Source organism: Podarcis vaucheri, assembly GCF_965113315.1.
Source record: "Podarcis vaucheri genome assembly, chromosome: Z".
Classification (NCBI taxonomy): Eukaryota; Metazoa; Chordata; class Lepidosauria; order Squamata; family Lacertidae; genus Podarcis; species Podarcis vaucheri.
The window spans coordinates 18,560,547-18,575,872 of NC_138758.1; the positions used below are offsets into that span (position 1 = coordinate 18,560,547).

Consider the following 15,326-nt stretch of genomic DNA (forward strand, 5'->3'; position numbering starts at 1 on the left):
CTGGGAAGGGCGGGGTATAAATAAAATTTATTATTATTATAAATAAAATTATTATTATTATAAATAAAATTATTATTATTATAAATAAAATTTATTATTATTATAAATAAAATTTATTATTATTATAAATAAAATTATTATTATTAATAATAAAATTTATTATTATTATAAATAAAATTTATTATTATTATTATTATTAAAGTGATTGCATAGAATGCATATTGTAATATTTCTTGCTGCAACACTTGACCAACTTGTCCCCACCCCTGTCTATGTCTCCATTAGGTAAAGGTTAGGTCCAGTCGCAAACGACTCTGAGGTTGCGCGCTCATCTCACTCTATAGGCCGAGGGAGCCGGCATTTTTCTGCAGACAGCTTCCGGGTCATGTGGCCAGCATGACTAAGCCACTTCTGGCGAACCAGAGCAGCGCACAGAAACGCCGTTTACCTTCCCACTGGAGCGGTACCTATTTATCTACTTGCAGTGGTATGCTTTCAAACTGCTAGGTGGGCAGGAGCTGGGACTGAACAACGGGAGCTCACCCCATCAAGGGGATTCGAACTGCTGACCTTCCGACTGGTTTAGACCACAGTGCCACCCTAAAACCTCTGGATTAGGGGTTCCCAAGCTGTGGTCTAAAGACGCATAAGCCTTCTTCAGGTAGTCAGCAACATGCCCACATTAACGATCCATTACTTAGTTTTAATTGTATCTTTGTTGCTTCTTTTATTGCTTATATTGCATTTTAATGATTTACAACTTGAATTCTGAGGAATGCAAACTGTGTAATACAATAAAATGCAATATAAGCAATAAAAGAATAAATAAAAAACAAAATAAAAAATCACAGCACATTGTAATTGCTTAGAGTTGCCAGAAGTCCGGAAAGTACCAGACATGCATGGAATACTGCAGCCACAGGCAGTGTCCGAGTGGAAATTGATGGAATGTCTGGGAAAATCTGGACGTATGGCAACCCATGTTGGCAGTGTTGTTTTTTGCAGATTTTTTTTCATAAATAGCTCAACAACTTCGGGCAAAACTAAAAAAAAAAAAAAGCTTGACAACTACTTTTCTGTCAGATTTTCACTATTTGAAATATGGCAACCCTATAATTGCTAGAAGAGGCATAAAAATCATTAAGTGGTTTGCAAAAACCAACAGTAGTTTTCAAGTGTCTGGCGGACAGTGGGAAGTTTGGAAACCTCTGGGCTAAGGTCTCCAGTGCTGCATTTAAATAATCCTTGGTAAACAGAAAATCTGTGGGGAGATATGTGTTGTTTTTATTAAACATTCATAAAAGCAGAGTATATCACATGTGACACCTGAGCCTATAGTTTTCTGAATTCACAGCCCTGTTGGTCTGTCAGTCTGGTGCAAAGCAATCATCAAGAACCAGAAAGTTGTGAGGTGCAAACTGAGATCAAAATTTTCCTAAGGGCTGGTTTGCACTCAACTCTTATCTCTGGCTAGGTCTTCCATTGCTGATGTTGGTACATGCTAGATAGGAGACTGTGAAATTCTACCCATGGGTGTAGAGATATGTTTCTGTGGAACTCTTTATCAGTTATTGAATTGGCTTCCTTGAGATATGTTCTTACTTTGTACCATGTGTTGTATGAGAAAGAGAGAAGCTTCAGTTCAAAATCATGATGGATGAGGTGCCCAGATCCTCTCTGCAACCAATTTTTTATTCTCTACTGCAATCCTTAAGGGTCAGCAACCTTTTGGGACCAGTGGACACACATTTGGAATTTTGAGAAGTAGTCACAAAATAGCTATGGGGAGTGGGGTGGTGGTCGAATCGCATAAACGCAAAGTGGCTGCCACTTCTGAAAGTGCACATCCATTGCCCACTGCAGTGTTTAAGCACAGAGAAGCATTCTGTTCCTCTACTCAGTTCAGAATGGAAGGGAAGGTGGGTGTCCAGTCCTCGCATCCAATGAAGGAGTCGGGTTCAAGGTAGGAAAGGCTGAGTCAGTGCAAGCAGGAACCAAGCAGGAAGAGCAAATGGTCTCTTGTGTGTTGTGAATTTTTTGAAGGGTTATTTACTGAGACCTTTCACAAGCGCCACAAAAAGCACTGGCAAGCACACCAGTGCCCGTGGGCACTGCATTGGAAATCCCTACCTTAATACATATAACTAATAAATAAAGGTACTTTATTTGTGGAAAAGAAAATTCACAGGTCATTAAGAGAATTTAAATAACATATATTTGAACAAGGTAACCTGAAGGCCCACCAGGTCTTGAGCAAGAAAAGAAGTTTTTTAAAAAAAGAAAATAAATGTTTCATTTCACCCAAACATAGGTAACTGGAAAACAGCTGCAGTCAAGATACTAAACAACAGAAATCCAGAAGTTCTGAAGGAACCTAAATTGTGTTTAAATTGAGTATAAAAAGAGGCCAAATTCCTTTAAAATGAAAAAAGCACTTAAAAATGTCTATTCTCAGCTCAACATATAAATAAACACAGAACTACAAATGGGGGAGGAGCACCAAGGGTGCTGAAGGACAACCAAGTCTTAGAGCCTCAGCTGTCACGACTGTCAGGACTATCCTTGAAAATGCGGGGCCACAATTCTATCCATCTGAAGACAGACCATAGTGCCCATGTGGATGCAGTGGTGTAAACAGATGGCTGCCGCAGCAAGACCCATTAACCACCCTTCCAAAGGATCTCCCCTTACTTAAGCTAACCGTGAGTTCAACCCAATTGAGTATCCTTCAACTAGGTTTTTTCTTCTTCTTCAAACATCTGACATAACATCAGTCAATGGTTATCATCTAGAAATGACAACACGGTCCTTCTGAACGTAATAACTGACCCTGCTGCATTGGTGTGCAATGCAGACTACTCCAAGCTCTGCAGGCAGATAAGGAAATTGAAATTGCTCCCCTTATTGCCCATCCCAATTTGATCTGTCAGTTCAGATGATGCTCTGGAAGGACCAGTCCTGCCACTATGACTCCCTGCATTGCTCCCTTGTTGATAAATTATACCTGCTGAGGCCAGGTATGGGGTATGCCCCTGTTGGGATGTTAGGATATAGTTTCCGTTCCACCTTCAGCAGAATCATTTATGATTTGAGTTTGACTTATGTCCCATCAGACAATGCTATGCTTCACGCCAGGCTCCCAGGGAGGCTCAAGGTCCAGGTGTTCAGGTGCTTCGTCCCGCTTACAGCAGACACACTGCAAGAAGTCAGAGACGTTGTGCGTAAAGAGGCTGCGGCAGGGGTGGAGATACTGCATGAAGAAGAGCATGAAGGTGATAGCCAAGCAGTAGGCTACAATCAGCTGCAGCACCAGAAAGGGGGCACAGAAGTACGCGTAGACGTCCGTCATAAAGAAGTACCAGACAACAAGCAGCACACTGTTCTCCAGCCCTCGGAACACATAGAAGAGAGCCAAGCATCCCCAGTTTTGTGACTTGGCAATCAATTCCCGGTCACCCAGCCTGAGCTGCACAGCTGACCAGCAGAAGATATTGATGCCAGCGTAAAGCAAAGTGATGGAGAACAGGACCGAGACGGTGCCCACCCGGCTGAAGTTCTTCTCCACATTGTCAGGCAGCTGGGCACCACTCCACCAAAACTGCACCCAGGGCAAGAAGAAGAAGAGCAGGAAGTTGGCCCCACCAATGCCCATGGCATAGTACTTGAAGACACTCCCAAAGAGGACCAAGATGGTGATGCGGGTGGAGATCTCCAGGCTACGCCACAGGATGATGCATATGAAGGCCAGCGGGTGCAGGCGGATCTTGTAGTCGTCATACTTGATCTGGATGGCCAGGACGTTGCAGACCAAAGCTCCATAGGTGACCGACACCAAGCAGATGCACATCAGGACTGCTAAAAGAGGTAGGAAGGAAGGCCAAAGAGTGAGCACACAGAATCAGCCCAATGAGTCTTCACTGCACAATTATTATCACACCTCGGTGTACTTCTGCCTTGCAATTAAGCCCACAAAAGTTACTAGCCCATTGGAGCTCACTTAGGAGCAACGTTAGTAGTAACTTTGTGGCTTAAGGCCCTCATATTTACGGGACCACCTCTCCTGGTATGCCCCACAGAGGACCTTAAGGTCCATGAATAATCATAGTTTAGAGGTCCCGGGCCCTAAGGAAGTCAGATTATCCTCCACCAGGGCCAGGGCCTTCTCATTGATGGCTCTGACCTGGTGGAATGCTCTGTCCCATGAGACCAGGGCCCTGTAGGATTTAACTTCCTTCTGCAGGGCCTGTAAGACAGAGCTATTCCACCTGGCTTTCAATTTGAACTTAGCCTGATCTTTTATTTCCCTTCCTTCCTTACCCCTCCCCTTTTTATGAAGATTACCCACTCTGGGATCCCACAGCTAATTCTCCCCTGGTTTCTTCACTGGCCTAAATAGGACTAATTTAGCCAGCTAGCCCTGGTGATCATCTAATGTTTATTGGATGGATTTTCCTAAACTGATATTTGAATTCTGAATTTATTGGTATTCACTTTTTATACTGTATTTTATGTTAGTTTTTGTTGCATCAATTTTGTTTTCTGAACCGGGAAGGGTGGGGTATAAATAAAAATTTATTTATATTTATTATTAACTTGGTGCTAACTGGCTGCTCATTCTTCTCTGCAATGTGTTGAAACTGGAGCTGCTCAGATAGTTTACAGAGTGTCAGCTGGGGCAAGAGGCACACACTGGGAGATGGCAGAGATGAGATGGTTAGACAGAGATTGCTCAGGGCAGGTGTTCAGTCAGCTGCTGCCAAAGAGGTAAGAGCGCTAGATATTCAGGCCTGAAATAGCCTAAGTAGTAGCTCTGTTGAAATGGGGAAAGAATGTCCTGATGCAGAGGTTTTGGCTTGTTCTGCAATGGCAAGTATGTCTCTCTCATCATCTGCTGAACATAGCTGGAAAATGTGCAAGCAGCCACATTGTACAGACCAGTCATGTACAATGGCAGCCCTTTGGACCAAATCAGGCCAGCAGCCAATCATAAACTGTTGGTCCAGCAAACTACCCTTCATTTAATTTGCCTTACCACTCCAAGGTCACTGGTGGCTGTTGCTGTGCTAAATATTTATACAACAAGCATACAAACAAAGCCAGAGGTTCATGTAAAGGTATGGCTAAAGCAATGGCTGATCTGTATCTTTTGTGTAGCACAAGCTTTTGTTTGTTTTTTTAAAAAAAAGAATCCAGCTGTTTCCTGCTGGAAACGCAACAGGTCTTCCTGCACAATACAGACGAAAAACATTTGTAAATTTTGAAATCAGCTCACCTACTAGGATGGCCACTTTCCTTTTTATTCTTTTCTTTTCAAAGCGGACTCTAGATAGGGAGAAATGTGTTCTGAATTTCCTCATTCAGAACTGGCTAGGCAGTCTCATTCAAATGGAAAGAGGCTCTGCTCAGGGCTCTGGTCACACCCAGTTCCAAATACTGCTCCCAGGAAATACCATTTGGCTTTCAAAATAGATTATGCAAATCAACAATAAGCAAACATGAATTGTGAGGCAGAAACCCCAGGGAAGGGCACAAGATACCTGCAGAGTGACAAGACTTCTGTAACACTGGGAACTTATTTACAGGAAGACCAGCAGCAGTGATGTGGGGGTGGGTAGGACTGTCTTTGGAGAAGCATCTTCCATTTCTCTGATGTGCTGTCACCCCACATGGAAACTATGCAAGCAGCATTAACTCCACAGAAGTGGCTGCTGAGTTACTGTTCATCATTCAATACCTAAAGAAGCTAAGAGCTGGTAAACCCATTATTATTCCATCACCTTGACCCACACTGGGCACTTCCAGATTGTCACTATTTTCACATGGAATTCCATCACATGTATTGACAAGTTCAGGTTGTTCAGTTAAACATAAACAGTGGTAAGGGAAAGGTATTTTACACATGGGCAGAGGCACTGACACCCACCCAGTGCACTTCATAGCTGACAAGGGACCTGAAGCTGTTTATTCCGTCTGATTTAACTGCATGGTTCACATCACATAGTAATTAGGCCAGAGCTTTCCAAACTTTTCATGTTGGTGACACATTTTTTTTAGACATGCATCATTTCGCGACACAGTAATTCAGTTTTACTAGCAAACTGGAGGTTGAACTAACCCTTTTCCACCCCCAGGAGGAGCACGGGGAGCATTCACGCAACATGCCTACACACTACAGCCAACACACTAACGTGTCTCAATACAGAGTTTGGAAAGCTCTGAATTACGCTTACCAGGACTTTGCATATGGGCAGGCTCCCAGTGAGGAGATCACTGCTGCTTTGCTGCTCCCTCATCCTTTTCGCTCTCACACTGTGCTATGCTAAGCCATGATTCAGTGTGTCTTTTTTTAGTGTGCTAAACTCTCCCCTCACTCACCATAAGCTAAGGCCAAGAAGAAACCTTGGTTAATGAGGAGAGAGATTAACCATGAGACCCAGTTCAGAAGGCATGCTATGCTAAACCTTGGCTTAGCTCAGTGCAGCACAACAGAGAGAAAGGCCAGGAAGAAGCAAAGAGCCTATGAACTCTCCAGGAGCTTGCAGATTCACACAATCCCATCAAGCTACGGTATGGCTCAACATGCAGTGTGACCCAGGCCAGTGTTGTGGAAGCATTCTTGTTTGTATGCTGCAAGGCTGATCTCCAACACCAAAAGCACAGAGCAGCACTGCTTGAATCTAAGCAATGGGAACACCTGCTGCCTCCTGACAGGTATTCATTACTGCAACCACACCCCTGGGAGTTGGGCAGAATCCTATATTAAACAGGTGCCAGAACTGAGTCACACCCAAAGAGTCACACTCTTGGTTGCAAAGAGAGCAGACACTCTTGACTCATTCTTGACTATTTCTGTGGAATTTACCAGCTACGCCACTTGCAGCTGATCTATGCCTATGTTTCAAGGTGCATTTTCATCATCAGCCAGAAGTCTGTTCGAGCTTTAGCTCACTTCTGGCACACCCTCATTGAAAGAATTTGTAGAGGTATTGATATGTAGTTTGGGTTACAATTTAATGCATAAAGCAAGGGTGGAGAACCTGTGGCTCTCCAGGTGTGACTTGATGGCCGTTCCCATCATTCTGGACCATTGGCTATGCTGGCTGGAGATGGTGGAAGTTGGAGTCCCACAGCATCTGGAGAGCCACAGATTCTCTATCCCTAACATAAAGCATCACACATCAGGGGAAGGGTTCAACTAGTGATTTGGCAGAAACTTTTCAGTCATCCGTGGCAGCTGCAACATATGCTAACCAGATGGATCACCATTACTGACTGCATGCATATCCTTTGCAGAAAAACCCTTTCTATAATGACAATTCACATGAAAAGCTGTTTTGCATTTCACAACCAACACATAGTTCACAGAAAGGGCAGGTGCGTTTGTGGCATTTATATCTTAGCTGTCTGAGCAGCTGACAGACCCACATGTGGGTCTTCAGATTTAGCGATAACTATCTCACGATTGTTCCATGGCAGGTCAGAGGACAGAATGCTTTGCCAATACATATATTTATGTGTGTGTCTGTGTAATGTAAGTTGAGCAGTTAATAGGCATAACAAGCAGGCATTGTATACATTCACCATGCTTCATGGAAAATGTATACATAACCCTTCTGTGAAGAGGGAATTGTGCACATTTCGCAATCTATCTACATAATACTCAACAGGTCTTGGGGAATGTGCATATCTCAGCTGAATTTTCTATGCATAACCACACAGTTTACTTCCCCTTAAAAAAAGACATACATATAGGCAAAATACTTTAATAACCTGAGTGTCCGGGGGCAAGAATTCCAGCCTAACCCTGTCCCTCATATGCTAGCTTTCTATGTGCAGTGAACTATTTTCATAGGAATACTATCAACCATCTGCCCTCCCACCTGAAGATGAAAGTGGTACAATCCAGAAAGAGCTTTATCAGCTGTCTGCAGGAAGAGAACATGCAGGCCATTTCAAGAGGCTTTTGTGCAGGGGATCTTACACACAGCTTGATTTTTAGCTGTAATAATTTAAGATACAAGCACTGGAGAGAGCTGGCTAATAGTGTACTGTGTGCTTCAGAGGCTTCCTGTACACAATCCCTTCTTTTCTGAAGTGCTTAAACAGGAATAACATGAAGCCACAAGCACTCCTGTCTATTAGCTGAAACTTTGGGCTTGTCTACACTTCTGCTTCTACCATGCCTAAAAAGAAGGGCTCTTGGGGGTTCTGATAACCTTGGGGGAAAGCTAAATGGCCATTTATACTAGGCAGTGGAATCGGCACCAAACTATTAGCAATTTTAGTTTGCTGGGCATTCCTGTTTGAGCCAGGTTCAGTCAGACTTCCCCAAGTTGTTCCAACCAACTAAACCAGTCTGTTTCTCCTTCTCAAGTACACAAAGTAAGATCTACATGCTAGTTTGTGGGAGACGAGGTTGATAGAGGATTTGACTGAGAAGACCTAAGTTCAAATCACTTCTTAGTGGTAAAGCTTACTTATGGATAGCTTTGGGGACAAAGTGAGGCAATCCCAACCTCACTACCTTGACTGCAGGGGCAAGGGAATATAAACTTAGGAAGCTTCCAGACTACAAACTCCATCCAATGTTCTATGTCTGCTAGTGTAAGGCAAATTTTAATGTTAGACAAAGCCATTTCCCATTCCTGGGGAGCTGATGTTGCAGACTGGGAGCAAGCCTGCCCCACGCACACGGGGCGGTATAGTTCCTGCGCCATTGGGGAGTCCTCGCAGCATCATTCCTTGGCCGTCCAATCCAGATTTAAACTGGCCGTGGCCGAAGACTCACCCCTTTTCTTCCTGCTCGCTCAGGTTAGGCTCTTTATCTGTTGACCTTGCTATGGACTACAGTTGGTCGCCTGTCAAAGGGGCCTGGTAGGAATTTTTTCCACTTGGCAAATTGGCACCGGCCAATTGGTTTTTTGCCTACCTCGTAGCAAATCGTCACAACTTTGTAAGGTTTGATGGTTAGGCATTGGAGTGTTTTGTTGAAGGTGAATGTAGTGGCCATCACCTACCCCTCCTAATTCAAGGGTATTCTGTTAAAGGAATCCGAGGGGCGTGGTCTCTGTCCAAAGCCACAGACAGGGAGCTAGGGCCGTGGCACGACCCCTAGTGGTGATCCTGGGGGACTTCCTAGTTGATGTGCATTGGCAGGTGTCAGGGAACTGACATCAGAGGAAAGGGAGTTGGTAGGGCTCCCAGAGACTGGGAGAGAGTCAGCAGCCAAAGCAGGGACAAGGAGGGGGAGCGAGGGGTCTCTGGAGGAGGATCTCAGTAATGCTGAGAGAGACGCAGCAGCCCAGGCAGGAAACAGCAGGGGAGAGAAAGGGGTGAGAGACACATCCAGCGAAAATAGCGGGGAGGTGTCAGAAGCAACTGCAGGGAGACCCATGCTTCGCCGGAAGCTGCCACGTCGTGAGTCCAGGAGACGCGTTTCCGTTAAGGAACTTCTTTGCTGGAAGCGCTTCCGCAGGCAGCCACTGTCAGACACTACTAGTGACTAGAGCAGACATGTCTGAGGAGCTCTGTCACACACAGAGGTTTGTGGGGCCGCACAAACTCTGAAGGGGCACAATTTTAAGCACAAGCAGCTAATCATCCCCTGACAGCAGTCTGACAGTCTTTGTACGCTGCCTGTGCAGGAGAAAGCATCATGAGCAACCCAGCCGGAACCGGAGAGGCAGGGGTTGGAGCTGGTCCAAGCTTGGAAGAAAGGTATCAAGCTCTGGAGGTCCAACTTGCGCTGCAGACGGCGAGGCTCGAGGAGAGAAGGGCTCAGGATGCTGACAAAAAGGGGAGAACCACTCAGTTCCCCAGAAAGGTACCAGGATTGGCGCAGAAGTTTGGGGGGGACCCCAAGGATTACCATGCCTTTAGGACCGAGATGCAATATGCCCTGAATGTGCAGTTTGATGAGTTCCCTGATGAGGAATCGCGAGTTGCTTTCGTAATTGGGCATCTTGAGAAGGGGGCGCGGGACTGGGTTCGACCCCTGATGGCAACGCACAACGATATCCTAAAGGACACTATGAAATTCTTTCGTGCAATGGATATCATGTTTTCCAGCGATATTGAGGAAGGGGTGGTGCGCAGACAGCTAATGGCTTGCAAGCAGGGAAGCAGATCTGTCCGTGAGTACTGGACTGAATTTACCATGCTGATTCACAGATTGGGGTGGGATTTATCGGCAGCACCCATTCAGATGCTATTTGAAGAAGGTCTTTCTTCGGCTGTGAAAGACGAGCTGTCCAGGAGCCCCAGGGCGGTGTCTATGGATCAGCTGACCAAATCTGCGCTGACCATTGGAGCGCGCCAGGAGGCAAGAGCTTTGGAGAGGCGGGAAGGGAGAGGGGAACGTTGGAAGGAGTTACGCATTCCAGACATTCCTGAGCCAGCTTTCCCGCCGGCAGAGCCGATGGAAATCGGAACAGCCCGCGCGCGCGCAGTTTCAAAGCCCAGTGAGGGGGCGAAGAAGGAGGGAAAGGGAGCCCGGAAATGCTATCTCTGCCAACAGCCAGGCCACTTTGCCAGAGTCTGCCCCCAGAGGAAGGAATGGCAAGGGATGGTGGGAGCAGTTGAGGGGGGAGAGCAGGGAGAAACGGAGCAGGTAAAAGCCAACGCCTGGTTGCCACCGTCAGGGCACTGCAGCCAGGCCAAAGAGCAGTGAAAGTGCCCGTGCCAGAAGCTCCTCGACCTGCTCTAGTGATTGAAGTGTCGCTAGAGCTGCAAAATGGACACCCCCTAAAAATAAAGGTGCTGTTGGACTCAGGCAGCTCCTGCAATTTTATGAGCAAGGAGTTTGCTGCTGAACATCAGATACAGACTATCCCTTTAAGCAACCCCCTGCAGGTGACCACGATCGATGGCAGGGAACTGTTGGGAGGAGGAGTTAGCTTGCAGACCGTCCCAATGATAATGAGGGTGGCAAGGCACACAGAACTGATAGCGTTTAATGTGGCCACCTTGGGAGGCGCTCCCATTATTTTGGGAATGAGCTGGCTAGCCTTACATGATCCGCTGGTGGGCTGGCATCAAAGAGTGGTTTCCTTCGGTTCAGCACATTGCTTAGAACACTGCAGGGGGGAAAAGGGGTCAGCAGGGGCCCAAGCCACCCTGGCAGGGACTGAAGTAATGGGGAAGGGGAAGGTGCCACCACAGTATGCTGATCTCAGCGACGTATTCAGCGAGAAGGAAGCTGACCAACTACCCCCGCATAGGCCCTTTGATTGCCAGATCAATTTACTCCCTGGAGCACAGCTTCCTGTAGGCAAGTTGTATGCCATGTCAGACAGGGAAATGCAGGAGTTGCGAGCGTTCATTGACAAGAACCTGAAGAGAGGCTTCATCAGAGAGTCCAAGGCAGCGGGGGGTAGCCCAGTGTTTTTTGTGGATAAAAAAAACACGGACAAGCCGAGACTGGTATGTGACTTTAGGCGGTTAAATGCAGTGACAGAGCCGGCGGCTTTTCCTATGCCCAGGATTGATGATATTTTGACCAGGGTGCGGAAAGGAAAGATTTTTACAAAGCTGGACCTAAGGGGGGCGTACAACCTGATACGTATAAGGAAAGGGGATGAATGGAAGACCACCATGTTCACCCCTTTGGGGGCATTTGAATACCTCGTTATGCCTTTTGGATTACAAACAGGCTCCGCGTGTTTTCAAGCCTTCATGAACCACGTACTGGGGCCTTTGCTCTACAAGAATTGCGTGGCCTTCTTAGATGACGTGTTGGTGTATTCGGAGAATGAGGAGCAACATGTGAGAGACGTCAGAGAAGTGTTGAGCAGGCTGCAAGCCAACAGGCTGTGGGTGAAACTGGAGAAGTGTCAGTTTCATACCAAGGAGGTGGAATTCCTGGGGTACCGCTTGTCAGACAAGGGGTTGGCCATGGACCCCGGCAAGGTTCAAGCGGTGCTGGAATGGAAAACACCCAAGACCAAGAAGGATGTGCAGAGGTTCCTAGGGTTTGGAAACTTTTATCGTAAGTTCATCCGAAACTTCGCCCACCTGACGGCGCCCATCACGGACTGTCTCAGCAGTAAAAAGAAGTTTGTTTGGACGGGGGAGGCGGAGCGAGCGTTTGAGGAACTGAAAAGGGCCTTCGCCTCTGATGAACAACTTCTACATGTGGATTTACAAAAAAAGCTGAGGGTCGAAACAGACGCTTCTGACAGAGCCATAGGGGCGGTGCTTCTTCTGCAGCCGGGGAAGGAGGGGTCAGAGTGGCGACCGTGTGCCTTCTTTTCGCGAAAGCTGAACAAATCTGAGAGGAACTACACGGTGTACGACCGGGAACTTCTTGCGATTCATGAGGCCTTCCGGAGATGGAGGCACCTGCTAATTGGTGCACAACAGAAGGTGCAAGTGTGCACGGACCATAAGAATCTAGAGTATTGGAGAACTGCGCGAGTGCTCAACCAACGGCAGTTGAGATGGGCCCAGGAGTTCTCCAAATTTAACTTTGAGATTTGTTACGTACCAGGCCCAGAGAACGTTAGGGCGGACGCTCTCTCACGCAAACCTGAATATTTGGAGGGAGAGGGTGCCCCCGAAGAGACCCATGTCATTCCCGAGGACCGCTGGGTGTGTGGGGCGGCATTGGTGGGGCAAAGGGAACTGGTAGAGGGAACGGTGCAGGATGAATACGCCCAGGACAAACTCAGGGGTCTCAGGAGGGAGGGAGACAAACCCGGGGGTTTTGAGGAGAGAAACGGGGCGTTGTACTACAAGGGAGCGTTATACATACCTGAAGGGGAATTGAGGGAAAAGGTACTCAAGCAACTGCACGATAGCCCCACAGCAGGGCATTTTGGGCAACACAAAACCATGTGGCTGGTTACCAGGGAATTCTGGTGGCCCAAGGTCAGGGAAGATGTGCGGGAGTATGTGAGAGGGTGTGACCAATGCCAACGAGCCAAGGGGGAGAGGCGGGCACCGGCAGGTTTATTAGAACCACTACCCACGCCGGAAAGGCCATGGGAGGCAGTGGCAATAGATTTCATGACTGATCTGCCCAGGTCCAAAGGCAAAACAGCCATCATGGTTGTGGTAGACCTGTTAACCAAGATGGCCCACTTTATAGCCTGCTCACATGCGGTCACAGCGGAAGAAACCGCTAAATTGTTTGTGGAAAATGTGTTTAGGCTGCATGGCGCCCCCTTGAGGGTGGTTTCTGACCGAGGGAAACAATTTACTTCCAGGTTCTGGAGGAAGCTCATGAGCTTATTGCATGTAGAGGTGAATTTCTCAACTGCCCGTCATCCAGAAACCAACGGGCAGGCGGAAAGAGCTAATGGTGTCCTCCAGCAATATTTGAGGTGTTATGTGAATGACAGAGAGAATGATTGGGTGGAGAAGCTGGCGTTGGCAGAATTTGCCTACAACAATGCAGAGAACGTGTCCACGGGGATGAGCCCCTTTTTGGCTAATCACGGGTGTCATCCCCGAGCCTTCCCAGGGGGGGAAGGGGAGAACTGGAGCGTTCCAGCCGCAGAACAGTTCGTTGAAGAAATGGAAGCGATCCATCGCCAGCTCCAACTTAATTTAAACAGGGCGAAGGAGGAATATAAGAGGCAGGCAGACAAAACCAGAAGGGAAGGGGAAAGCATTAGGGTGGGGGACCAGGTGTGGCTGTCCACCCAAGGGTTACCATTCAAAGGAGGTTGTAAGAAGTTAAGACCCAAAAGGTTGGGCCCATTTGAAGTCACGCAACAGGTCAACCCAGTGGCTTTCAGACTCCGGTTACCGAACCACATGAAGTTGCACCCAGTGTTCCACAGGTCGTTGCTGTCACCGTATAAAGGGGACAGAGAGGGGAGGGTCAATAGGGGACCAGCTATGGAGGAAAAAGAACACAGCTACCATGTAGCGGAGATTCTCGATTCCAGGTGGAAGGGAGAGCAAGTAGAGTATTTGGTAATGTGGGAAGGGGAGCCGGAGTCGGAAAACACCTGGGTCAGGGCAGAGGATGTAGATGACGAGGTTTTGATTGAAACTTTTCATCAGAGATTCCCTCGTAAACCCCAGCCAGTGGCGAGGTTCCGGAGGGAATACTTCGCCACCACCGACGAAGAAGAAGAGTTGGAGGGGTTCTATGATTCCGAGGTGGAGGAGGATTCAGCGAGTCGGAACGAAGACCGATGGAGGGAAATGTTCGAGACGTCTGAAGATGAAGAGGATTCTTTTCGGGGTTTCAGCTCCTCACCGCCCAGAGGAGAGAGTAGGGGCGGGGGAGAAGGGGGCCCTGGAGGGGAGGTGGATGTCAGGGAACTGACATCAGAGGAAAGGGAGTTGGTAGGGCTCCCAGAGACTGGGAGAGAGTCAGCAGCCAAAGCAGGGACAAGGAGGGGGAGCGAGGGGTCTCTGGAGGAGGATCTCAGTAATGCTGAGAGAGACGCAGCAGCCCAGGCAGGAAACAGCAGGGGAGAGAAAGGGGTGAGAGACACATCCAGCGAAAATAGCGGGGAGGTGTCAGAAGCAACTGCAGGGAGACCCATGCTTCGCCGGAAGCTGCCACGTCGTGAGTCCAGGAGACGCGTTTCCGTTAAGGAACTTCTTTGCTGGAAGCGCTTCCGCAGGCAGCCACTGTCAGACACTACTAGTGACTAGAGCAGACATGTCTGAGGAGCTCTGTCACACACAGAGGTTTGTGGGGCCGCACAAACTCTGAAGGGGCACAATTTTAAGCACAAGCAGCTAATCATCCCCTGACAGCAGGGTTCCCCCTACTGGTGGTTAACCCTTCCAAGACTTCCTGCAGACGGGCAGGAGTCAGATATAGTCGCGTGGTTTCCAATGCCTAAGCCAATACCACTCACATTCTGTAACCAATAAAGTTGTGACCTTTTCCGCCCATTAACTCTAAATACTGTTTCATGTGTCTTTATTCTAACTTCCTGGGAGGGTTAGGGACCTTGCCACGCAACAGAGGGTTCCAATGAAACAGCTGCACCAGAGGAAACTCACTGTGCATTGCAAAAGATTGCACAATCTATTCTGCAAAGAAGTTACTAACAACCCAATTGTGTATTCTCTGCAGCACTCTTATACTGGCACGAAACATCTCACCCTCAGAACAAGTACAGTAGGTTGCTAGTGGCTTTAACCTAGCGCTACATTGCATCCAACCCTTCTAGTTTATTAATTGTTCGTCCTGATTTGTTGGCAAGGAAATTCTGCAACCCTAGCTATTTAACAAGTAGTCATTCTGATTTGTTTGCAGGGAAGCTTAGCTGCCGTTGTGTCGGTGCATTTTTCCATCTCTTCCCTTATTGCGAAAAAAAATAAAGCCCCACCTTTTTGGGAAGAGGGTTTGCTGTGCA

At 47.4% G+C, this 15,326-nt stretch overlaps 1 protein-coding gene across 2 annotated transcripts in view; it reads right to left on the reverse strand.

The window, feature by feature from the left end:
- Positions 1-2,143: 2,143 nt before the first annotated feature.
- The window catches only part of XKRX (XK related X-linked), a 43,834-nt gene continuing 30,651 nt past the window's right edge, over positions 2,144-15,326 (reverse strand). For both annotated transcript variants that reach the window (XM_082208614.1, XM_082208613.1), the window contains one exon: positions 2,144-3,855. In XM_082208614.1, the coding sequence (XP_082064740.1) occupies positions 3,110-3,855 (746 nt within the window). In that variant the 3' untranslated portion in view covers positions 2,144-3,109. The remainder of the gene's footprint in view (positions 3,856-15,326) is intronic.